The 25,009-nt window shown below is 34.1% G+C and overlaps 1 protein-coding gene across 7 annotated transcripts in view; it reads left to right on the plus strand.

The window, feature by feature from the left end:
* Positions 1 to 13,051, plus strand: part of CNOT2 (CCR4-NOT transcription complex subunit 2) — a 106,729-nt gene extending 93,678 nt beyond the window's left edge. For 5 of the 7 annotated variants that reach the window (XM_037731619.1, XM_017509293.2, XM_017509289.2 and 2 more), the window contains 5 exons: positions 821 to 882; positions 972 to 1,021; positions 2,830 to 2,930; positions 4,827 to 4,971; positions 11,881 to 13,051. In XM_037731619.1, the coding sequence (XP_037587547.1) occupies positions 821 to 882; positions 972 to 1,021; positions 2,830 to 2,930; positions 4,827 to 4,971; positions 11,881 to 11,967 (445 nt within the window). In that variant the 3' untranslated portion in view covers positions 11,968 to 13,051. The remainder of the gene's footprint in view (positions 1 to 820; positions 883 to 971; positions 1,022 to 2,829; positions 2,931 to 4,826; positions 4,972 to 11,880) is intronic. The other 2 variants (XM_037731620.1, XM_017509290.2) reach the window with 1 other exon arrangement.
* The last annotated feature ends 11,958 nt before the right edge of the window (positions 13,052 to 25,009 follow it).

Genomic DNA, 25,009 nt, shown 5'->3' on the forward strand with positions numbered 1-25,009 from the left:
TTCTGCCAGATAATAAATATGACTCTCTCCCTCATATTCTTTAAATCTTCAGATCTGGCTTAATGAAACCTAACTGACCACCCTATTTAATAATTATACATCCAGTCTCCCCTCCCAGTTCCCCTCTAACATGGGTCATTGTTTACTTATTTATTCTGTTCATTGTTTTTGTCTGCCTCCCTCCAATCCATCATCCTCAATCAGAAAGTTTCGTGTTGTCAGTGATCTTTGTTCACTGATGTATCTTAAGCACCTAGAACAGTGCCATGCCAGGCTTGTAATAGACACTCAGTAAATATTTGATGTATTTAAACTTTTGCAAATACTCCTTGTTTTTCTTGCCGCATGAATAAATGGGAAAGTAATTTAATTTGGGGGCATGGTATTGAAGAATTTAAAGCATCTTGAGTTGAAGTCAAGTAAAAGTAGAAATTAATCAAATGTTTTGTATATTGTGATATGTTGTGTTATTTATACTCTATTGCAAGAATAGTGAGGGAAAGAGTCCTATCATTTCTCTCTCTCTCTCTCTTTCTCTCCCTCCCCCTCCTTCTCCCCCTCCCTCTCCCTCCCCCCTCCCCTCTCCCCCCCCCCCTCTCCCTCTCCCCCTCCCTCCCTGCTCTCCCCTTCCCCACTCCCCTCATCTCTCTCCCTTTCTCCATTTGCTTCTGTGTAAGTCAGTAAACCCAAGTAAGGGAATTAGAAGTAAAGATGCTCGTTTTACATTTAGACTCTGTTTTTCCTGATTTTCCTGAATTAAAGTTAGAAACCTGTTTTTCTGCTTTGGATTTCAAAATGTTTTCTTTTCCCCCTTATTCAGAAATCTGTACCCCAAATTTGCATCACCCTGGGCATCTTCACCTTGTCGACCTCAAGACATAGGTAGGAGAATCTGTTTGTGTTTATACCTTTTAAAAACATATTTACAACTGAGAATCAGTTAATAAGGCTTTTTTCATTTTATTATCTAGACTTCCATGTTCCATCTGAGTACTTAACGAACATTCACATTAGGGATAAGGTGAGTGTAGTTTATTATTCTACTCAGTCAGCATGAATTTATCTATTTTTCACGTTTTTCAGTTCAGACAGCATTCTGTTTTTTAAATAATTAGTAATGGCCTCAGGAATATGCTTTCATATGTCCATGTTAACTTGTTAAATGATAAATGTTAGGACTGGTTAAAAAAAAAATGAAAATTCTTACATTTAACAACAGGTTACAACCTACCTGCAGTTGATGGGAATAAGCTAGCTTGGAACATTTGATAAATTTCCTTCTGATAATCTTATTTTATGACCCTACCAGTAAAAAGATTTTCTTTATAAGTATTACAGATACAGTGATTTTAATGAGATGGTCTGTATCTTTAAAAACTGTTTATGACCTTTGATTTTTCTCTGTAGTTTTTCATTTCCATTTTTCAAATTACTTAAAATTCTAATTCTAAAGTAATTGTTAACAACAGATTACAGCTTAATCTCTTTTTTCAATCTAAGAAAAAAAATCGTGGCACTTTTTGCTTTAGAAGAACTGAGAATTTGTTTCTATTACAAAAAAATGCACAATGGTATCCAAATTTTAGCCTTGGAAGACAACATAATTCAGTGAAATATATTTTTGTTATATATTTGTGTATAAATATACATGTATGCGTATATGTATGACAGCATTCTGAGTGTGCCTTACAGTTCTGTGGTCAAGTGGATGTTGATGTTGTGGACAGGCAAGTAAAGGGATACCTTTCTCAATGTCTTTTAATACTTGAGTAGATGGGAGGCAAGAAGTAAAAGAGGTCTCCTATTTTCTATTTGTGGATTGTGTGATTTGCCCCCACCTCCACTATAGAGCTCTTTCACTCCAATTACCTAAGTGTTCCAGACCTTTTCTTATGCCAATTTGAGAAATACTAATTTAGGAGAATCTGTCAGATTGGGGCTGCTGCCTGAATAGGGATAACATGAATGGAAAGAAAAATTACATTCAGAGAATGTATAATAACCAAATAAATATTTAGATATAGGATCAAATAACAAGATAAAAATGTTGTTTTGGGACACTTTTAAGGTTTATTTTAATGTGAAAATTTCAGACTGTTGAGCCTCACCTATGCTTTAGTTTGGCAGGCAGTTATTTTTCTACCTTGTGAAGAGAAATGTAAAGCAGTCATGTTTCAGGCATCTGTTTAAACAAACTAGAATGCCATCTCTATGATTTTTGTATTCACCATCTGTGATTTGCTGGAAACATACAACTGACTTGTCAATCACTGTCAGATATAGATTCAGTTAACATTTTTTATAATATTTGACACTCCACAAGGTGTTTTCATGTACTTTCACTCATTTTATTTATTTTCTTAATAACCCTCGTAGGTGTCATTGTCCACATTTGACAAGTATAGCTAATAAATATTAAATTCTAGGACATGGTCATATTAATGAGTAATAAAACTGGACTTGAATGCAAGTCCTAGATCTCTGAGCAAAATGTTATTGTTAGTATTGTTGCCCCATTGGGTATTAAATCCTTGTAGTGATACAGTTAACATTTGATCTTGCTTGGAAGTTTTTAATTAGCTTTTTTTCCAACCAGCATATCAAATAGATGCACCAGAAATACTTGTTTAAATGACTAGAGTCATTTAAATGAGGAAATTCCCTTTTAGAATCATAACTACCTATCTGTGTAATCATGTAATATTTGTTATCTTCTACAAAGTGGGGAGTTTCTGTTTATCTCTCCATTTATACTTTAGTAGTAGCAACTATATGTTAGGATTTTCAGATTTGTTTTATATTTCAGAATAAGTTATTTTTCTTTTTCAGCTGGCTGCAATAAAACTTGGCCGATATGGTGAAGACCTTCTGTTCTATCTCTATTATATGAATGGCGGAGACGTATTACAACTTTTAGCTGCAGTGGAGCTGTATGTTCAAAATATTTTAATCACTTTTGTATTGTAGTAGATCTTGACTACGAAAACATCTTTAAGTGATGATGGCTATCTTTAAGTGGAACTATTTCTCCATCAAGAAATTTATTTTTACATTTATAAAAGTGAACTTAATTTAGATTAAAACCATATCTTACCATGGCTTCATAATCTATATACATAAAAAGAATTTCAAACTTAATGCTGAAGCTGGATACAGTGGCTCACACTTGTAATGCACTTTGGGAGGCTGAGGTGGACAGATCACTTGAACCCAGAAGTTAGGGACAGCCTGGGCAGTATAGCAATACTACATCTTTACAAAAAATAAAGAAAAATATTAGCTAGGTGTGGTGGCACACACTTACATAGTCCTAGCTCCTTGGGAAGCTACAGCAGGAGGATTCTTGAGCCCAGGGGTTTAAGATTACAGTGAGCTATGATTGTGCCATTGCACTCTAGCCTGGCTGACAGTGCAAGATCCTGTCTCTAAAAATAATTAATTAATAAATGCCAGATTTATAAGAAGACAGAATTGACTTAACTCATGGGTTTGGTGAATCTAATTTTTGTAAATATTTGAATTATATGATCCAATTCAAGACTGTATATATTAATAGATACTGAATTTCATCATTTTATAAACATTACTTATAGGTAAGGCACTGTGCATATTTGTTATATGTTTTGAAGTGCTGATTAAATAAGGCCCACATTTTCATTATCAGCAGCCTATTGGCCAATTTAAACAAATATTAATGTAAAGAAATTGGCTGATTGATACTTTTTCCCTAAGCAGATCTGTGTTTACCTGATGCTCTAAAAATAAGTTTTCTGTCATTACTCAGACGTACAATTGGTAACACATTTTGTTATCAATAGACAATACTCTTTAACATGTTTACTGTAGAGTATACTATTAGTAGTTATGACCTTATGATTGGGAAACCTTTTCTCAGATAGCATTCCTAATAGCATTTGTATAAATGGCTTTGGATCAAAATATAAAAGTCATTATGTTGATAATGAATTGTTTTACTTCACAACTGAGAGGAGTTTTCCCTTCATTTTTGTGAGAATAGAGATCATTACCTGTTCCTTTTAATTGTTTGTTAGTAAAGAAATTCATTCAGTCACTCATTCATCTATCACTGGCAGTTCTGTTATTATATCTTGTTTATGTCTTAAAAACGACCTCATTATGTTGGTAGGAAAGCATTGCTTTACATGGAAGTTTATTTTGTGGGACATGACCTCCTCTGGATGTTACTTCCTCAGTTTACAAATAGTGTAAATTCTCATTGATTCATGTGTGAATTGTAATGGATTTCCTCTTAGCTTTTGAGAATTTAGAATCAATAAAATTTGAATAAAAAATACAGTAATATATTTAGTATAATTTTTTTAAATAGTCTATTTTCAAGATACTTACAAAATTATGTGGAATTTACATAAATAGACTTTGTACTTAGTTCCTTATCAAATAATGCAAACAGTTGGAGATACCTCAATTTCTTTTGAGTGTTAAGAAGGGCAAGAAAGGACCCTAGTACAGTTTTTCTAATACATTGTGTCTTTATTTGGCCTGCCTGTGTTTTTATCACATTGCTTATAAAACTTTTAAAATCCTTGTTTGTGTAAAACGTTTCTTTAGTTAATAAAGATGTGAATATAATTATTGTGCCTTCTGGACAAGTTAAGAATTAATGTTTCTGTATTTCAATAGGGTTGTATTTTAATAACATAATAAATGAGTAGGAAGCATTCATATTTATATACTTTATGTGTAATTTTTTTTTTTTTTTTCTGAGGAAAGCTTTATAAAATGTAGCACTTGTTTGATGTAAGCCACAGGAAAAAGTTAATTATCTTTTCTTTTAAAAATTGAAGTTTTAACCGTGATTGGAGATACCATAAAGAAGAACGAGTATGGATTACCAGGGCACCCGGCATGGAGCCAACAATGAAAACCAATACCTATGAGAGGGGAACATATTACTTCTTTGACTGTCTTAACTGGAGGAAAGTAGCTAAGGTATATTTTTTTCCATGTGCAAATGTATAAATCTAGACTTGAAAAAATAAATGTCCTCTTTTATCTGTTTATACGTACCATTACATCCAGTTCTAATAAGGTGCCACAAATTTGCCAATTCTTTCGTTCCATCTTCTTGGTGTCCCAAAACAGTTCATTTCACTGATAGATTATTGGATTTGTTAAGAGATTTTGTAATTTTACACAAGCCTTGGTAACGTTTGAAATATTTTTTGTGTCTACTGCATTGTAAAATAAAGATATTTTCTTGCAACCCCAGTCATATATTTTTATATTTTTGTAACTAAGCAAGGATGAGATTTTCCTAAAAGCAGTATATAAACAGGCTTTTTACACTTAAGCTAATTGCAGGAAATACATCTCAATCTTTATTTGCAAGTCATTTTAAGAAAGAAAATTACAAGTATTTAACCATGACTATTTATCTGACTATTTTGCTAAATACTGGGGAGAAGTAGGCTATGGATAAATGTTATTTTATTTTGGTTTTTCAACTTTTCCTCACTTAAATGCCTTTTAACTGTCCTATGTGCAAACTTTTCATCAGTGTCAATGTGTATTTCACATAGGTTTTTAGTACTTTGTGTTTATTTAGTCTGCCTAGTAGAGAATATAACCCACATTACCTGATTTCACAACTCCATGATTTTTCTGATACATTTTCCATCAGTGATCCTTAGGATTGAAAACTAAAGAGTTAAATTTGTTTTAAATAAATTTAAACAGAAGAAAAATGTTTCTGACAGTTCTTTGGACAGCTTTTTACCTGTTGATTTGTTTTTTTCCTTGTTTATAGTTTTGAATATGCTTTACTAATATAATAATTTTTAAAAAGGTAAAACATTTTGAGAAGACAAGGTAAAATACTTAGCAGATATTTATCACAAAAAATTACACATCCCAAGATTTCATCATTTGAGTAAAACTCAAAAAAAGAAATAAAAACAGATGACGCCTAACAGACAACACCAAAATAAGATCCACATAAGAAATTAAATCTTATTTTTTTTTAGATGTTTCTCAGTGGTAAATGTCATTACTTCTCAGACCAGGTCCACATACAGTATTTTGTATTTGAGTTATTTTAACAGTTCCAATTTATGTGAATATCATGTTTTCAAAAGGCATATTTATGAGTTAACCTTTCAGTTAATCACATTAATTAAAAAGAGTACCTGAGACATTGTATATGTTACCTGCTCTTTAAGATATATAGTATAGTCTATAGTAGAAAGCTGTAGCCTTTGTATCATGGATTTGAATTTAATTCCTGTTGCTGTTATTTATGCTTTGACTTTCTACAGTTTTCCTTTTCATGTCTGTTTCTTCTTTAATAAAATCGAGATGAGATTTTCCTCTAAGTTTTTATGAAGATTAGATTTCTCTCTCTCTCTCTCTCACACACACACACACACACACACACACACACACACACACACACACACACTCTATGGTACTTGGCACTTGTTGGGTATTTGATACATGGTGGTAGTTGTAGTAGTTTACTGCTATTGTTTTTATTGTCGTTATTATAGCTTACTACTGTTTTTGCAAGGACGAAAAAATTAGAGCTGATTGTTTATTAGGTTAGGTCACTGGTTCTCAAACTATAGCTTGCATTAGAATTACCTCAAAAACTTGTTAAAACACGGATTTCTGGACCGTACCTCTATTGTTTATGATTTAGTGAGTCTGTGGGTGGGGCCTGAGAATTTGCATTTCTAACAAACTCCTAAGTGACACCAGTGATGACAGTGGTCCTGGTCCATAATTAAAGAACCTGTGGATTAGGTGATGCTACAGGATACCCAAAAAAAAAAAAAAAAAATCTTTGGAGGAAGAAAAAAATTTTATTGGGAAATAACTGAAGTTTTCTCCATTCAATTGGAATACTTTTGCTCAATATTATTGTAAATTATTCCAAACTTACATATGTAAAAAGGGGTAGATATTTGCAATAAAATAGCTACATAATTTTAGTTAGATTTATGTGTGAGGAAATCAACTTACGTGAGAAAATCAGCTTTCCAGGATTAAGTTCTCCTCATAAAGTTCAATATTCAGAAAACAATGTAAACATTAATATAGGATCCCTTTAATTTCCAGCAAAAGCAATTCCTCAGTCAAGTAAATGCCATTTTAAAGAAAATTGTGTCTATCTAAATATGGATTTACATATTTAACATATATATAAACCATAATTTAGCTCAATTTTAGCTATCTCATTTACAATTAAGCTTTTGTCTTTATCTTTAAACTTTTTAACTGTGACGTGAAAATGTGAGAGAGAACATCATTAAGTTACTCCCTCAGATCTCTTTCAAGGTAACAGTTTGTTGGTCCTTACACTAACACACTTTAATATTATTTTCATAGTAATGAAAATAGGCAGAATTGATGTTATTAATAAGATATTAATAAGCAGCTCACTCCTGGTTATATTAAAATAGAAATTCATGCACTTAAAACTTTGAAGTTGCATTATATTCACAGGATAAATTATTCAAAAAAATTTCTAAAGGATTTTTTTGTTAAGTGCTTTCCCAGAATATTGATTAGGAATTTAGAAATCTGAGACCTGTTCATAAGTATGTTTATTAACAGCCTTCATTAAATTATAGAAAATCTAGTAATATGTCATGTCCTAAGTTAACTTGAGTCCCCATTTGTAAAGTGGGTGTGCCTTACTGTTCACAGTTAAAGAACATATATTAAAGAACATATTTTAAATAACCTCAACTCATTGTAAGAAGCCTACAGTATGAATTAATGTTTTTACTAATAGCTGATTGTTATGGTGTTGTTGAAAGGTACTGAACTGGTCTACATCATAATCCTGGAGTCCTTTCATAATATTACGTGTCCATTCATAATATTTTGTCTGAGCATTTTTCCCCAAATCACTTACTATTTTCAGATAATTGTAGTATTAAATATGGGATCAGATAATCTAAACCAGAAGTATTTCTTACCTCCTAAAAATTTTGTGACCCTGAGTTCTAGAATCCAATCCATTATTTATTTACAGAATTTCCTATAAATAAATAATATATACATTAAAATGTTGACATTGGGTGGGGACTGTGGCTTATGCCCGTAATCCCAGCACTTTGAGAGGATGAGGCAGGAGTTCAAGGCCACTTGAACCACTTGAGACCAGGAGTTCATTCATCTGAAATCAGGAGTTCAAGGCCAGCCTGGGCAACATAGCAAGACTGTTTCTACCAAAGGAAAAAAAGAGAGAGAAACATGGCCAGGCGTGGTGGTGTGCTCCTGTAGTCCTAGCTACTTGGGAGGCTGAAGTGGGAGGATTGCTTGAGTCCAGGAGTTCAGGGTTGCAGTGATTGGTGATTGCATCACTATACTGCAGCCTAGGTGACAGAACCAGATCCTATCGCTAGTTTTTTTTTTAATTTAACATTATATTTTTCTTATTCTTTCCTTTTAGATACTCATAACTTCTTAGCAGGCCATGTTGTCCTGTGTCTTCTTGCTAGAATTACTCATATTCAACTAATTTTAAATTTCCAGTGATTCAGATAATATTTACAATCATCATGCATAAAATTTTTAAAGTAATTTCTTCCACAGTGAATTTTTAGGTGATAGAGGCTGCCTTGTTATCAGTAGCTTTCTCAAAGACTTAGAATTTAAGAATTTTTTTGGTCTAATTTGACCTCATGGATCTATTAGGATTTCTAACAGTTAAGATTTTGTATGTGACAGTCTGATGTAAATGTGATTTTTCATTAATTCCACTGTTACATATTAGTAAGTTTTTATACTTTAGTAATATGTACTTCAAAGATTATTTCTAATAACTGTATTTAAGATAGTTTGCTACTTCCTAAAATTTAAGTTAGTATGGATTTACTATACAGATTGAGCACTCTGATTTAAAAATCTAAAACCTAAATACTCTAAAATCTGTAACTTGTGAACGCCAGTGTGGTGTCACAAGTGGAAAATTCTGTACCTGACACCTTTACTTTCTGATGGTTCAGTGTATAGTGTACACAAACCTCATTATTTATGCACAAATAAAATTACCTTAGGCTATGTGGATACGGTATATATAAAACATAAGTGAATTTCATGTTTAGACTTGGGTCCCATCCCCATCTCATTTTGTATATAATCCAAAATTTGAAACACTCTTGTTCCCAGGCACCTCATATAAGAGATACTCAACATGTAGTTAAGAGAAAGCTGACATTTCTTGAGAATTTGAGAAAACATATCTATGGTGTATGTTTCTCTACATAACTAGATCTGTGATTACATCAGTTTTTTGTAACATTATTTGATTATATAAAAACATTTCATTCAGTTTTGCTTGAATTGAACAAGTAACCTTTGGAGAATACAAGTAACCTTTGGAGAATACATAGCCTAATTTTATTAATTAGAAGAACTGAGGTATTAAAAAGTTGCCTAAAAATTATTTGGAATTCTTTCTAGCTTTGTAGTCATTATGTTGTAATTTAGAAATCCTTTTTTTCCACTACAAGCAAATACATAAATACACCCTCTCTAATGTATTATTTGATATTAGAAAAATTAAGTGTTCTGTTCCTGAGACAAAGGAAGAGAGCTTGTGTTTATTAATTTATCATGTTAATTACATGCCCACTAGAGGCTTAGATAGTAGATAGTAGTATACAGAGAAGAGACTTGCTTCTACAGAATGTACAAGGATATGCATATATGTAGTATGTGTGTATATATAACAAACATGTAAGTGGTGTTACCAGTAATCAAAGTAACCGTTATATATTTTTAAAAGAATAAAAATATGTGGAAAACAAGATTGAAAAACACGGAAGGCAAAATTTGATCTATATAATTTCCAAATCTCTGATAGAGTGAAGATTTTTAAAATTTTATCAAAGTTATTTATGCTTCTTAGGTTTAAACTGATATTTTTCTAGGGGGAAAAGATGTACATTCATAAAGTTAATCTCGTTTGAATTCCTAGTAATACAATGTAGTTCACCAATGTGAAAAATTTTAGTTAACTTATTCAGCGGAACTTCTCATTTTGTCAAAATTACAAATAGACTTTTTTCCCTGTAACTACACATTTTAAAAATAAAAATGCCCATTTTAATTTCAGAAGAATCATAAGAATATATTTTCCTCTTCACAAATTCAGATACTCAACTTGAACCAAGCAGTAAAATTACTTCAATTCCTAGCTAGGGCTGGGGAGAAGGAGAATAGTGGCTACATAGTGCATCAGGGCAGGATGTTGTGGTTATGGTGGTGATTCTGCTGTTTGCTAATTTTTATTGATAAGTAAATAACCTCTGTGCCTTAGTTACTGTACCAGTCACATGAAGTCAACCTTTACAGGTAAAAGTCACCATGGTCTACCTTCTTTATAAACTTGTCAGGGGACTGATTTTTTTTTTTTCCTTTTTCTTTATACCAAGAGAGAAGGGGACTGAATTTTTTCAGCATTTCTGGATTGCCATGTAATGAAGTAAATGAATCTGTTTTGGATCTTGGACTAAAAAGATTAAAAACGATGTGTTATACTGCAAAAGACACAGGTTTTTTTGTCACATGGGTCTGGATCCTAATCCTAGGTGTTGCACTCACTGTATGACTTGGCCAAGTTACTTGTAAGCCTCATTTTCTTCAGGTACAAAATGAAAATAATTCTGCTTTACAAAATTATTACAAAGATTAGAATAAAATTAGCTGTATCTCTAATTTGTCACATATTAGGCTTTCAATAAACTCTGCCTGTTAGGTCTGTAATATCTTTAAATTTGTTTAAATTTAATATCTTTAAATTTTAAATACTTGGTATTCCATCTTAAAATTTGACCATTATAACCTATAGGTTTTCATTTTAATTTAATAATGGAAATATCCATCATGGAATCAGTTTGAAACCAGACAGATATGGTAAAATATATTAACTACAGTTGCTAATGTCACTTGTTGGCTTAATCTTTAATACGTAATGCCTATTAAGTTTCATAATTCTTTAAGCTGGATTGTGTGATAATTTGTGCTCATTCAGATTATAGAATTGATAAGAGGCTTTTGGAGCCTCTTGCTTTTTGGGCTTGCAGCAGAGGTATTTTTTGTTGTTTGCATTTTTTTTCTAACATACATAGTTATATTCTGCATTTCTATTCTTGATCTTGGGTAGGAAGTATCATGAAGAAATTATTTCACCATTCTTAAATTTCAAGACTCATGAAGTTAATACAGCATTTTGAAAGTTTGATTAAAATGAGCTGCTATCTAGTTCTAGTCTTCAAATGTTGCTACAGTAAAACTATTGTGTAGTTTTAGGTGGCAGTTGATTTACCTTTGAGTCAGAGTTTTCGGTTTGTGAAATGGCAAGTCTGTTGATGCGTGAGTTTTAAGTTCATTGCTTTCCCCAGATTTTAATGAGGTTAGAGTAACTTTATGTATTTGCTTTTTTTTTAATGTAAGTATAAGAAAGACAAATTGGAAAATTATTTCTAAACTTTTTTCATGGACACAATAAATTTTTAGGTTTTTATACTTTATTGAAGGGTTTTATTTTAAATATCCTGTAATTTCCAGTGATTTAGAGATACAGTAATTGCCCTCTCTTTTTTTAAGCCAAAAACATTACACAACATTTCAGTGTCAAATGTTCGTTAGTAGTCTCTTCACTTACACACAGAAAATCTGTCTGTATTTTTGTACTCATCAGTTAGAAACTACAGCACATTATTTTTCTTCAAGCTGTAGTTTATGTAGAGGAAAAAGTTGGCATATTTGTGTTGATGTTGATTCATATATATTGGGTATTTTATTTGTATATTAAAATATATTTTGACAATAATTTGAGATGAAAAGGGAAAGATATCATCTAAATTTTCAAATTTGTTTTTATAGGAGTTCCATCTGGAATATGACAAATTAGAAGAACGGCCTCACCTGCCATCCACCTTCAACTACAACCCTGCTCAGCAAGCCTTCTAAAAAAAAAAAAAAAAAAAAAAAAAAAAAAGAGACTTCCCTTTTCTTGGGGTATGGCTGTCTCAGCACAATACTCAACATAACTGCAGAACTGATGTGGCTCAGGCACCCTGGTTTTAATTCCTTGAGGATCTGGCAATTGGCTTAAGCAAAGGGTCACCATTTGAGGTCCTGCCTTACTAATTATGTGCTGCCCAACAACTAAATTTGTAATTTGTTTTTCTCTAGTTTGAGCAGGGTCTGAAGTTTTTTTCATTTATTTCCTTTTTGCCAGCAGACAGACTTGAGTCTGTAAAGACAAGCAAATACACTGACAGAAGTTTACCATATAGTTTCTAAAATGTAAAAAGGAAAAACTACAAAAGACTCAACACAATTAGACCACAAAATTTGCATTGTTCATTGTAGCACTATTGGTAATAAAATAACAAATGTTTGTGCATTTTTATGTGAAGATCCTTCTCGTATTTCATTTGGAAAGATGAGCAAGGTCTGCTTCCTTCATTTTACTTCCCCTTCTGTTTTTGAAAGGCAGTTTCGCCAAGCTTAATGCAAGAATATCTGACTGTTTAGAAGAAAGATATTGCCACAATCTCTGGATGGTTTTCCAGGGTTGTGTTATTACTGAGCTTCATCTTTCCAGAATGAGCAAAACACTGTCCAGTCTTTGTTACGATTTTGTAATAAATGTGTACATTTTTTTTAAATTTTTGGACATCACATGAATAAAGGTATGTATGTACGAATGTGTATATATTATATATATGACATCTATTTTGGAAAATGTTTGCCCTGCTGTACCTCATTTTTAGGAGGTGTGCATGGATGCAATATATGAAAATGGGACATTCTGGAACTGCTGGTCAGGGGACTTTGTCGCCTTGTGCACTAAAAGGGCCAGATTTTCAGCAGCCAAGGACATCCATACCCAAGTGAATGTGATGGGACTTAAAGAAGTGAACTGAGACGATTCACTCTGGCTGTTTGAACAGCAGCGTTTCATAGGAAGAGAAAAAAGATCAATCTTGTATTTTCTGACCACATAAAGGCTTCTTCTCTTTGTAATAAAGTAGAAAAGCTCTCCTCACTGCAGTGTTGGCTTTGATTTGAAATTGTGAAGTTATTTCTTCAACATGAAAAATACAGAAAACAACTGAAGTTTTACAGATATCAAACTGAATGGTGTGATTCAAATGTCTTTTCTAGCTTCCAACAAGTAATATAATGGAAATATAGTGAATCGTTTCACTTGTAGGTTAAAAACGTAGACAGTATTAATCAGAGAAAATATTTTTAAAATGGATTGTGACAGCATTAGAAATAAAACATCCTGAATACTCTTGGAACTCAACCATAGTACTTCTGTGAAAAATTTAGGAGAAATTTCTTGATAGACCTTTGAGATTCATCTTTAAGAAGTAATGTGCAAATTAAGGTAAGCCGTAAGATGGGAATGGGTAGACTTTACTTAAGCTTGCTGGCCTAGATATCTCATATTTACAAATTGACGGATTCTTTTCCCATCTTAACACATACTGTATTTTTAAAATCTGAAGATTGAAGCTACCACAGCAGAACTAGAGAGTAGGAAAAAAGGCAATGCATTTTTAACCTATTTTTCTATGAATAGTAAAAGTCTGTTGACATTAACCAAATCATTTGAAAATGAAGCATTTATGACATTGCTGTGCTTGTGTATCAGGAATATAAAGTGGCTTAAAGTTTATGTTTTTCTATGCATTTTGAGATATGAGAAACTGACATTTTTTAAAAAAAAAAGCATTTACTATCTTTCAGAATTAAACCAAAGCATCTCCTCAGTAGGAAAGATAGCACTATGTAATTATTTTATCTATTGTGCAAAAACCCTCAGAGAACACTATACCTTACTTGACATAAACGAGAATCAAATCATAGAAATCATTCCATAAAAAAGATTACATTTTTTTTCTAGTAATTCACTTTGTAAAATAAAATGTAACTTTTCCTACATAACCACAAAAAACAAATGGGAAGAAAAATATGGAAGGGGATCTTTATTCTGATAAATATAAACAACAATATAAATTGAAGTCTCAGATGAAGCATGATCATGGCTGGTACTGATGAACAACTCAGAAAAATAAGATAGCTCATATCAAGTGGTTTGTTATCTTGGCTCTTAATTTTTTCTCTTTTTTTGTTAACTACCATATACAGAGTTTTAAATGCACTCTGTTCCATTTTTGTGAGCTCTTTTTATCCTAAATCATCACAATGAAGAAACTCTTGCATGTTAATCAGCTTTTTAGAACTTGTTAATATCAGAAATTACCATGCTATGGACTTCAAAATACAAGTCACTCTATTTGAAATATTTAAAACACTACTTTAAATTTTTAAAATATAACACGGTTATAATAGTCCTTGATTTTATAATGTGGTTATACATGTAGAGGGTGACAACCCTCAATTATATTTCACATTTTCTTTCAAAGCTTTAATTCTGTTAATTTCCCCCTATATAGCTAGTGAAATAGATGTGTACACTATGTTAAATAAATTTTTTTAGATTAAACTATGATTGGCTTTCTAGGAATAAAAGCTATTTAATTTCAAAGGGAAATCCTTTATTTGGTTTCAAATATAATTCTTTGGGTGGTACTATAATTTATATGCTAAAGCTCTATTTTCAGAGACTTCACTACACAAATAGTTTTCTTTAGATATAATACATTTTAAGAACTGAAAGTTGATCTAAATTCTTAAAGTATGTATAAAGCCAGCCACATAACTAGTTTGTTTCTTTTTGACACTGAAATTGGGACATAGCAGGTGCTTGATAAATACTAGTTGATTGATAAATGTTGGTATTTCAATTTGAAAATAAAGTGTATAAAGCATTGGGCTTTGAGATAATTTACTCAATTATGTTTTGCTATAAATTCATTTTCACAAGAATCTTTTTAAGCATTTTTAATAAATTTTAAATATTTCAAATTTTTCCACTCTACAGCCTCTCTAGTTGATGAATCATCTTACACTTTGCTATATCCTATCCGTTGCTCATAAAATATGTGGCATCTGAGCATGGCTGTAAAGGAGGACTCATTTAACTTAGATTTAATAGCTCAATTTTGCAAAAAGTTGCTGAAAACCTAAATGTGTGTGTTTGTGTGCGTGTGTGTGTGTGTAAACAGGATTGTATAGTGTTAACCATGGCTTGTCTATGTAGTTAATAAAGAAGATCTAGAAATACCCACTAACTAGGTTCCACTAAGATAGTTTTTGGAGAATGAACTAAGCCAGGCATTGAGATACATTTACTTTGTAAAAGCTGGATCCTAATGGCAGGCCACAAGGCTGTCTTCTTGCCACTGGCATTACCAGTGACTTAGAGCATACCATGAATACATGACAGATATGGAAGATGAAGCAAGTAAACACATTGAAGGTCAAAATTAGGACCTAAATCTAACCCAGTAGTTTGGTGTGTTGAGTTGAATCAAATAGGATACATTCAATCAAGAAAATGACTTGGTTTTGTACTTTGGTTGTTAATAAAGGATGGGTGACTATAACATTTGAGTGGTTCACATATTGATCAGTAAGAATTGTGATCCTGTTGCCAAAAATATGAATGTAATCTTTAGCCACATTAAGAAAAGTATAGCATTCAGAAAAAAATAGGAAGCCCACTGTATTGAAAGTAGTCATGTTCTGTTTGAATGCTGTATTATAAAAGCTTCCATGCCTGGGAAAGGCAGAAGGGGAGGGAGGTGTAGCATGCCTTCCAGCTGCCCAGCAAATGCTGTGGGCATTTTATATACATTGTAGTATTCCCATTTTAGAGTAAATTTTAAATATACAAAACAACAGAAATAAAATTTTGGAAACATGGTATCTGTCTTCAAGTATCAAATTCAAGAGCTGTCAATGAAAAGCAAGCTCATTCTTGTCACTTGAGCAGAATTAGGACAAGTAAGATTTCAGTGCAATCTTAAAAAGTAACTCAAGATTTTCAAATCAGTTGCTTTGTAAGACATTAGATTTAACTTCATAGAACATAACCTAGGAAAGACTGGCTGGATAGTGTTCTGTACATAAGGAGTTGAATGTCTTAATGTGCCTGTGGCTCACTGAAAAAGTATTAAAGTGAGAATTACTGTATTACAGCAAATTAATTGCCATCAATTGTGGTAAGGCACACCATTTTATGTACCACTAAGAAAAAGTTCACACTATGACAAGCCACCAATTATAAAATGTATCTATTATGTGAGGAAAGAACATACATCTTAGAATTGAGATGTAGGGCTTGGAGAAGAGACCGCTGAGGAATAGCTAAGGAGAGGCATGACAGTTACCAACAAATACAGGAAGAACCGGAACAGAACAAGTCTCAAACCAATAGGGAGTAGTTGAATGAAACAGATTTTTTCTATATTAAGGCACTACACAGTACTAGCTGCTTCATGAAGTAAAGATTCAGTCAATGTGCAAGCAGAGACTGGCAATTAATTGACAGGACTGCCTTTTTAAATAAAAACTTGAATTTGATTACTTCCAGGCCTCTTTTCAGCTCTTTAAGGTGTTGATTCCCTTTTGTTGATTTGAAGTCAGAGACTATGTCATCAGAGCTAAAAAGTATATACTTAAAGCATTGACCTTTAAGTACGTTAAGACTGTGCTACTCTGTGAATCATGGATAAAATCACTGCCATATCTTTGGAAAGAAATTTAAATTAAAAAAATTACAAAAGGCAACTTTATTGAACTTATCTGTAGTGTTGTTTTCTTTTGATGTTAGGAGCAGGAATGTAAAACATCAATAAAGCACAACAAATAGTAATCATATATATGTATGTATTCACCAGACCCAAGTGTATATTTTAGTTACATGTTTGAAAGAGGGAAAAGACAGTTTTTAAGTTTTGACGTAAATGTTTAGGCTGAAATTATACATTGCATATGTGCAATCTCCTGTGTACAAGTAGTAAGTAGAATAAAATCTTTCTGATGAAGTCCCACTAAATCTTGGGATAATCCTGTGTATTGAGGTCATTCATTTACTTTTTCCTATAATATCGAATGTTCTAGGGCAGAAACCATGTTACTACAATAGTATTTGTTAGCAGAACAGGAGGAAAGCTGAATCCTTATATAGAAATATAAAACAGCAAAAATGCTTTTATCTCAGTTATTTCCGGGTAATATTTCTGCTGATCTTAGATTTCTTCTTCAGTTAATATGCATAAAAACTGGTAATGGCAGTTAGATGCTTATCAGTTATATGTGCATTAATTGAAAGTTTAAGTCCAACCAGTTGTGTAAATACTGTGACAAGATTTTAGTGACATGTCTCTTTGTCATAAGAATTCAAGAATTATAGTGATTTTTAAACAGCTAGTCATTTCCATGTTTATTGTACAGTTTTCTCTCATTTAAATGACTTCTTGAAAATGTCAAAATTCACAAGGTCATAATTGTCATAAGTTTCTATCTTGAAAATTCAAATTATTGCATAGTCAAAAAGCGTATGATAACCGTTGACGTGCTAAAATACTTCAGTTAAACTATATTCTATATAGCAAAACCAATTTTTCGTTCTTTTTGAGATTCATCTTAGTTTTCATTTCTAGGCCTAAATGGCCGTAACATACCACAAAAATGTTTTGACATCTTTCTTAGAGAAGATGGATAAAACTGGCTTTATACCAAAAGTTAGTTCCTTTAAACAATAATTGAAGGCCCTAGCTGAGAAAAACAAATCTTTACTATGAATCAGAGCTGGTCTCTTATTTGTATGTGTTTCCTGAAATGTAATGTTTTTGTGATTTGCATTTATTTTTGGCCTAAGTGACATTTTGGCCACATAATTTAATATTAAAACTTAAAGTAAATGCTTTTTTCTTCCAGGCGAAACTATTTCCTAGTGCGTAATGAAGATAATTTTGATGATAATACATGAGTTCTTCAAACATTTTGGAAGAAATGCTTCAAATTTCAAGGGTGGTATGATGTCCACAAATTGCTGAGTCTGCTTGATTCTTTTAGAGTCAGGCCTCTTGATACTAATTTATAATGAGAAAACTATTTTAAATAAAACATTTATTCTTCAAAATTATACATCTGAATGAGAAAACATTACATGAGGGAATGATATAAATAGTTTCATCTTCTTATGTATAAAAATAAAGATTTGGGGCAGCCAGAATGTTTCAAAGCTACCTTTAAATCTGTTACATACTGAACATTTATTTTAAGATGGAGTTTTAATTACCATATGCAACAGTACATGAAAAATGAGCTGTCTTTGAGTTAATTATTTCCCCTCTTAACAGAAAGATATGTTTGTTTTTATTTTGAATGATTTAAGTAATTTATTGTCTTCAAGTGGCTAATATTCTTCAAATACAACATGCTGTCCCATTATTGCATGAATTTTATCTCAGTTTTTAAAAATGCAAGTCATGATACTCCTCTGCTCAAAAAGTTATTTCCAGATTTCCCTTTTTTATCTAAAGTTTTGTATAATTTTTTTCAGTTCACTCTAAATAATATAGATCTAAAATTTGAATATTAGTTGACTTGTATGTCACTATTAGGAATCCAGATTCTCTCTACATTTGCAATGACATTGTCAGTGAACAACAAAATCCATTATACTAGAAGTGTTTGTAAGCTGGATATCATCGAAAAGAAGATTTTGAATGTTAAAGTGGGGCAACCTTTCCAACTTTGACTTATCTATTTTTCCTAGCATTTTGGACTAAGGATAAAACCTTAGCTTCCTAAATCATATCTAAAGAGAATACTAAGGAAACTGGAAGATGTGCATAACAAAAGGCCTAGGAGGGACATAATGGCTGTCTTCTCATTTCTGAAGTAGAGTCATTTGTAAAGCTTTATTCTTAAAAATATCTTTATCCTACATAACGCCAGAGGGCAGAATAAGGACCATTACATGGCTGATATGGCAAGGCAAATTTCAATCTATGATAATAAAGTACCACTTTAAAATTTTTCAAAAGCTCCAGAAATCATTAGGAGTTAATGATTTTTCCATCACTGGAAGTGTCCTAGCAAAGGCAAAAAAAAATTTACTATTATTAGAAGTATTCGATGCTTTTGAGTCTGCAGAAGATAGGATTTCCTTTTACCCAGTAACAATTGCACACCTAATTATTCCTTATATTTACTTCTACCTTGAATTTAGCTTGAATTTTTAACGAGCCACTAGAAACCTAGCTTAATCTCTCTGTTCCACGTAAAACAGTATTACTACTATTTGCTAAGCATCCGAAGAGGCTATTTTCTTTTCTTTTTTTTTTTTTTTGAGACGGAGTTTCACTCATGTTACCCAGGCTGGAGTGCAATGGCATGATCTCGGCTCACCGCAACCTCCACCTCCTGGGTTCAGGCAATTCTCCTGCCTCAGCCTCCTGAGTAGTTGGGATTACAGGCACGCACCACCATGCCCAGCTAATTTTTTGTATTTTTAGTAAAGACGGGGTTTCACCATGTTGACCAGGATGGTCTCGATCTCTTGACCTCGTGATCCACCCGCCTCGGCCTCCCAAAGTGCTGGGATTACAGGCTTGAGCCACCGCGCCCGGCCCGAAGAGGCTATTTTCAACACAAATGTGATTCCGAGTAAAATTAAGCAGAGGGACCAGATTAAATTATCAGTTCCTTCATCGGTCTACTCACTGTCCCCTTTATGATCAGATTTCACAGTAGAGATTTTGATTAAGCCTAACTATATTTACCTGTAAGTGTATAAACACATTTTAAATCCATTTGTAAATGCTTTTTGTGTTACCTACACTTCATTTTTGTTAAATAACAAATTTCTTAGAAGTGACAGTATAGTAGAAAAATTATGTACCTTATAATGTTTTAAGTAATTTATAATCTTCAAGTGGTTAATATTTCTTAAATATACAATTCCATAATAAAATGCAAATATAAAAATCCCCTGGCCCTGTCACAATGTGTGCAGTCTTGCAAAAAATTACCTAATCTCTGAATGTTGTTCCTTCTTCTCATGGGAAGGTTAAATTAGGGGCTTTATAAATAACCTAGCTTATATTAGGTGTTTCATCGACATAGGTCCATTTCTCTAAAGACAAACACTCTTCCTTTTAGCCATAATGCTAGACTAGACATTCTCTCCATGTTTTGGGATTCTGTTAAGAGACCTTTTAACTTCACTAGGTAATGTTATATACCAATACCCAATTTTATAAAGTCCACGGCAAAACAAAAATTGGGAATTAGATATTAGAATACTAAAACTATCTTCTAGACCAACCCTTTTATATGACAGGGAGCAAAATAATACTAAATTATCGATATGGTTTAAATGTGTCCCCCAAATTTAATGTGTTAGAACATATTCCCCCAGTTCATATTTTGATGATATTTGGAGATGGGGCCTTTGGGAGGTAATTAGGATTAAATAAGATCATCAGGGTGTGGGGCCTGATGGGACTGGTGGCTTTATCAGTGGCTCAGTGGCCTGAGCTGATAGGCACTCTTTCTATGCAACTGCCTTCTGCCATGTTAAAGCACACAAGGACCTCTCCAGATACTACTGTCATCCTCTCAGACTTCCCAGCATCCAGAATTGTAAGAAGTCAGTTTCTTTATAAATTGCCCAGTCTCAGGTATTCAGTTATAGCAAAAAAATAGACTAAGAGGATTATTTATCTTATGTCAAATTATTTACTATTAAAGCTGGGACCAAAACCTCTTGGCTTCTTAAGTTCCAAAGCTAATTTCTCTTTTACTACATATCTGTGTATATCTCTCCCATAGAGAGTCGCTGCAGTTAACATGAAATACTCACAGTTGGTGAGATTTTGGGAACTTTAGACAGCAAAGTTATTAAAAATTTGCTAACCTATCTAGAATGTAAATTTTAATGGAGAAATGCAAATTGATTATCTATGTTTTGCTTTCCACAATTGCAAACATAAAGGCTATACACAAACATAAATTTGAACTTTTAAAAAAATAATTACTATTACAAGCAAAATGCAAAGTCTGGGAGCTTCTTGGTTAATGTTGAACTAGGCAATACTTAAAATCCCTTCCTGTTCTAATTTACTGTGACTAGAAATAGAAAGTAGTAGGCCAGGGCTCACGCCTGTAATCCTAACACTTTGGGAGGCCGAGGTGGGCGGATCACGAGGTCAGGAGATCGAGACCATCCTGGCCAACATGGTGAAACCCCATCTCTACTAAAAATACAAAAATTAGCTGGGCGTGGTGGCGTATGCTTGTAATCCCAACTACTCAGAAGGCTGAGGCAGGAGAATTGCTAAAACCTGGGAGACAAAGATTGCAGTGAGCCAAGATCATGCCACTGCACTCCAGCCTGGCGACAAAAGAGCAAGTCTCTGTCTTAAAAAAAAAAAAAGTAAGTAGTGTTCTTAGTAATAATTATTTACTCATTTTAATACCTGAAGTTTATGGTTAGGAAAGAATAATCAGAAAAAAATAGTGACCATATAGGAAATATATTTTGAATTTAAAATCCTGAGGCTAGTAACAAATATTTAACACTCATAATGGAACATGGCAAGGAAGTTAATTTCTTGGTATTGGCAAGCTGAACTCAATTTCCTATGACATTAACAAAATCTATAATTATAGCTGCTGAATCAAAAAAATATAAAACTGTGTAATCCCAGCACTTTGGCAGGCCGAGGCGGGTGGATCACGAGGTCAAGAGATCGAGACCATCCTGGTCAACATGGTGAAACCCCGTCTCTACTAAAAATACAAAAAATTAGCTGGGCATGGTGGCGCGTGCCTGTAATCCCAGCTACTCAGGAGGCTGAGGCAGGAGAATTGCCTGAGCCCAGGAGGCGGAGGTTGCGGTGAGCCGAGATCGCGCCATTGCACTCCAGCCTGGGTAACAAGAGCGAAACTCCGTCTCAAAAATAAATAAATAAATAAATAAAATTGTTTTATTTGGTTTTCTTTGTTGAGTCACTCATACTTTCATAATGTGTAGTATCTGTCTCAGTTAAACAGATCTAAACTCTAAAATGTAAATTTTAATGGAAAAGAAGGTGATTATACATTATTTTCCTCACCTATGTATCTTAGCTTTTCAGGTGTTTAGTAGCAGTTACCAAAAAAAGTCATGATGTGCCAATTTTTGAAAAAATTTTCCCACCTGCTCTAAATTCCGTTCTACTCCTCAGATACAAAAGCCTGCTTTATCATTCTTTTTAGAATCTTTTAATAAAAAGTGTATATACATATGATATTGTATATTGCAACTTTAGCATCAGCCACAGGACTTTTTGAATATTGATCATGAGAACAAGTTATAAATAACAATGGCTTTAATGCCCTTGTTTAGATAGACATTAATTTTTGTTTAAATTGAACTTTATCAAGACCTGGCCATGATCCTACTGGAAAAACTACTTCAGACAATGATGTGCATCAAATAAGTCAGTCTGGTTCTTAGTATTACATTGTTAATCTTAATTGGTGGAACACTATTCAAAGAAGGGACAAGCTGCTTTTTCTGTGCTGCTTCCATCTTCCACAGGGAACAGAGATTCTAAGTGACCTCAAAGTTTAGCTGAGCTTTCCTGGGGTTCTTACTTCTATTCTGACTTAGAAAGTGGTGACCCGTATTCTGAAACTGAGGGGCTGACAAATCCAATCTTCCTTGGGAATGTGACAAAGCAACTCCGTTTCAAGTAAATAAAACTAATAAACGTCTCCAGTATTTCCTAAAGAATAAAACAGAAATTGATTTAATTTGTGAAGTCTTGGTATGTTTGACTTTCAATAAACATGTGAAGATAATGTGTTCGGAGAAAACAAGTTAAAAATGGGAGACAGGAGAAAAACGTCTAAAGAACAGAAGACACAAGTTTCTTCAAATACTTTAAGAATAATTGCCAGGAAAGAAATTTACTAAATGCAGAAATAAAAGAAAACGGATTTTAAAACTAAGAATTTCAGTTAAAATGAGGTAGAATTTTCTGATTTTGTTCCCTAGACTCACACCACTGTACTTCAATTTGAGGCAGAGGTTGCCACTCACAGAACACTTTGAGCTGTGGAATCAATGAAAAATGAATCATATTCATTAAATTATTGGTGGTCCCCCAACTGCTGTGCATTAAGGAATTAATTCTGCCTCAAGTTTCAGTTCTTCACGATACTGAGCTACAGTAATTGGATCTTGTTATTTGTTCATCATTGCCTCAGATCTTAGACATGGCTTTAGCTTTCTTGGAAAAGATTAAAACAATAGAAAAAATATTTTTTTCTATATTTTTTATTTTTCCTGTAATAGGAAAAAGATTCAGAGAGAAGATCTGTGATTTTGGCTTATGCTATTTCAACCAGTAAACGCACTTTTCCTTTTAAGGAAATGTAATCACTTACAGGTGTCTTTATGCTAACAAAAAAAGAATTCCTACGTTTAAATTTAAAAAATCTACTCTCTTAAAACTTGAAAGACACCAAAGAACAAAGCATCTTCATAATTAGGAAGTTTTTCAAACCCTACATCTTCTTGATTTATCGAGGAAAAGACACTTAGGATCTTCCTGTAATTAATTTGCCCATTGCTTAGAAATACTTGTTACCTGTCATAATGTAGTGCCTCAAAATAACGTATCAGAACTGCAGTCGAAAGGTACTCAATACCAGTTAAGTAACATTTGAAGATTAGGAAAGAGAAGTCAAGAATTCCATGATTCCGTTTCCGTGTTCATCAAGAACATAATTAAGAGTTTATTCATTTGAGACTTACAAACCAAAAAAAGGTTTATGTATATGTATAGTTTGCAAGGAAGTGAATATTCTGATTTTATTCTTCGAAATGTAGATATAAATAGTTCTCCAGTTTGATTTTATGTAAAAGTGTGGTTTGGGAAAAGGTAATTCTAACTTTAAAAAAAGTGGCGAAATAGAGGCTGAAGCAGTTGGCGTAACTGGGAGTGGAGGGAGCAGCGGCAAGAATTAAGAGCAGGACGCAGGTCTAGAAAAAGTACCTGTGCCAAAGTGGGTCTGCACGCTGCTGCCACCTTGAACAGCGCTCCTGGAAAGCTCATCTACATAAATCCTGGGGTGGGTCAGGGGTGGCAAGACTCCTAACGAGGGAAAGGACAGAAACGATTCTGTTCTTGGGAGCTCCGACGCAAGGGCACTATTTTGATGGGAAAAGTATTTCTTCCCAGGCTCCAAGTCTCTCCACCTCTTTCCTTTCGTCTCTACTTAGCCCCAGCCATGGGGGCAAATCAAGTTGGAGTCGAACCGGCTGCCGGAGACCTAAGTTGCCACAAGGGCTATCGAGGACCAGGCAGCAAGTTTCCTTGGTCCAGCCTCCTGCCCCCACGCACGTTGCCTCCACAGCAAACTCCACCTGACTCAGCCTGTTTAAATCCAATCCCGCAGCCCTTCCGGCCAGAGTAGGGCCAGGGGGCGCGGGTCTGCGCCTAGACAGTTAGAAGGCCGGGGCCCGGGGGCCGGACGGTTACTGCGCTCGCTCTAGCTGCTGCGACGGCTGCGTGGGCGCAGCTGGGTCACGCCTCCGGCACCGCCACGCGCCAACCCGCCCGCGGCGTGGGAACGGTTGGGTCGTCCCCGAGGGCCTCCCAGCGCACGCTGCTAGCCCAGGGCTTTCACCTGGATCTGCCCGGCCGCGGAGGCCCGTGTCCTCCCACACCGCCACCCACGTCCGCTTCCCGGGGTGCGCCCGGAGCCTGGCCGCTCTCCCTGCAGGTGACCAGTCCCCGTTTGGAGTTCAAGATTCCCGCCGCTCCATTTGAACTCCACCCTCCCTCTGATTATTATTATTTTTTTAACTCTCACTCCGGTTAAGCTATATTGATCTTAATCTTTCATCTCGGACGTCCCTTTAAGGAGATTGAGCGAAGATTCCGACTGCAAGCCGCAGCTGTGGCCTGTGCCCGCCAGCCCCTCGCCCACAGGAGACGCCCCCGGGGGAGGCGGAGCTGAGCGGGGCGGGGCGGAGCTGAGCGGGGCGGGGCGGGGCGGGGCGGGGCGGGGCGGGGCGGGA

This window comes from Cebus imitator, unplaced genomic scaffold (genome assembly GCF_001604975.1).
Source record: "Cebus imitator isolate Cc_AM_T3 unplaced genomic scaffold, Cebus_imitator-1.0 Scaffold414, whole genome shotgun sequence".
Classification (NCBI taxonomy): Eukaryota; Metazoa; Chordata; class Mammalia; order Primates; family Cebidae; genus Cebus; species Cebus imitator.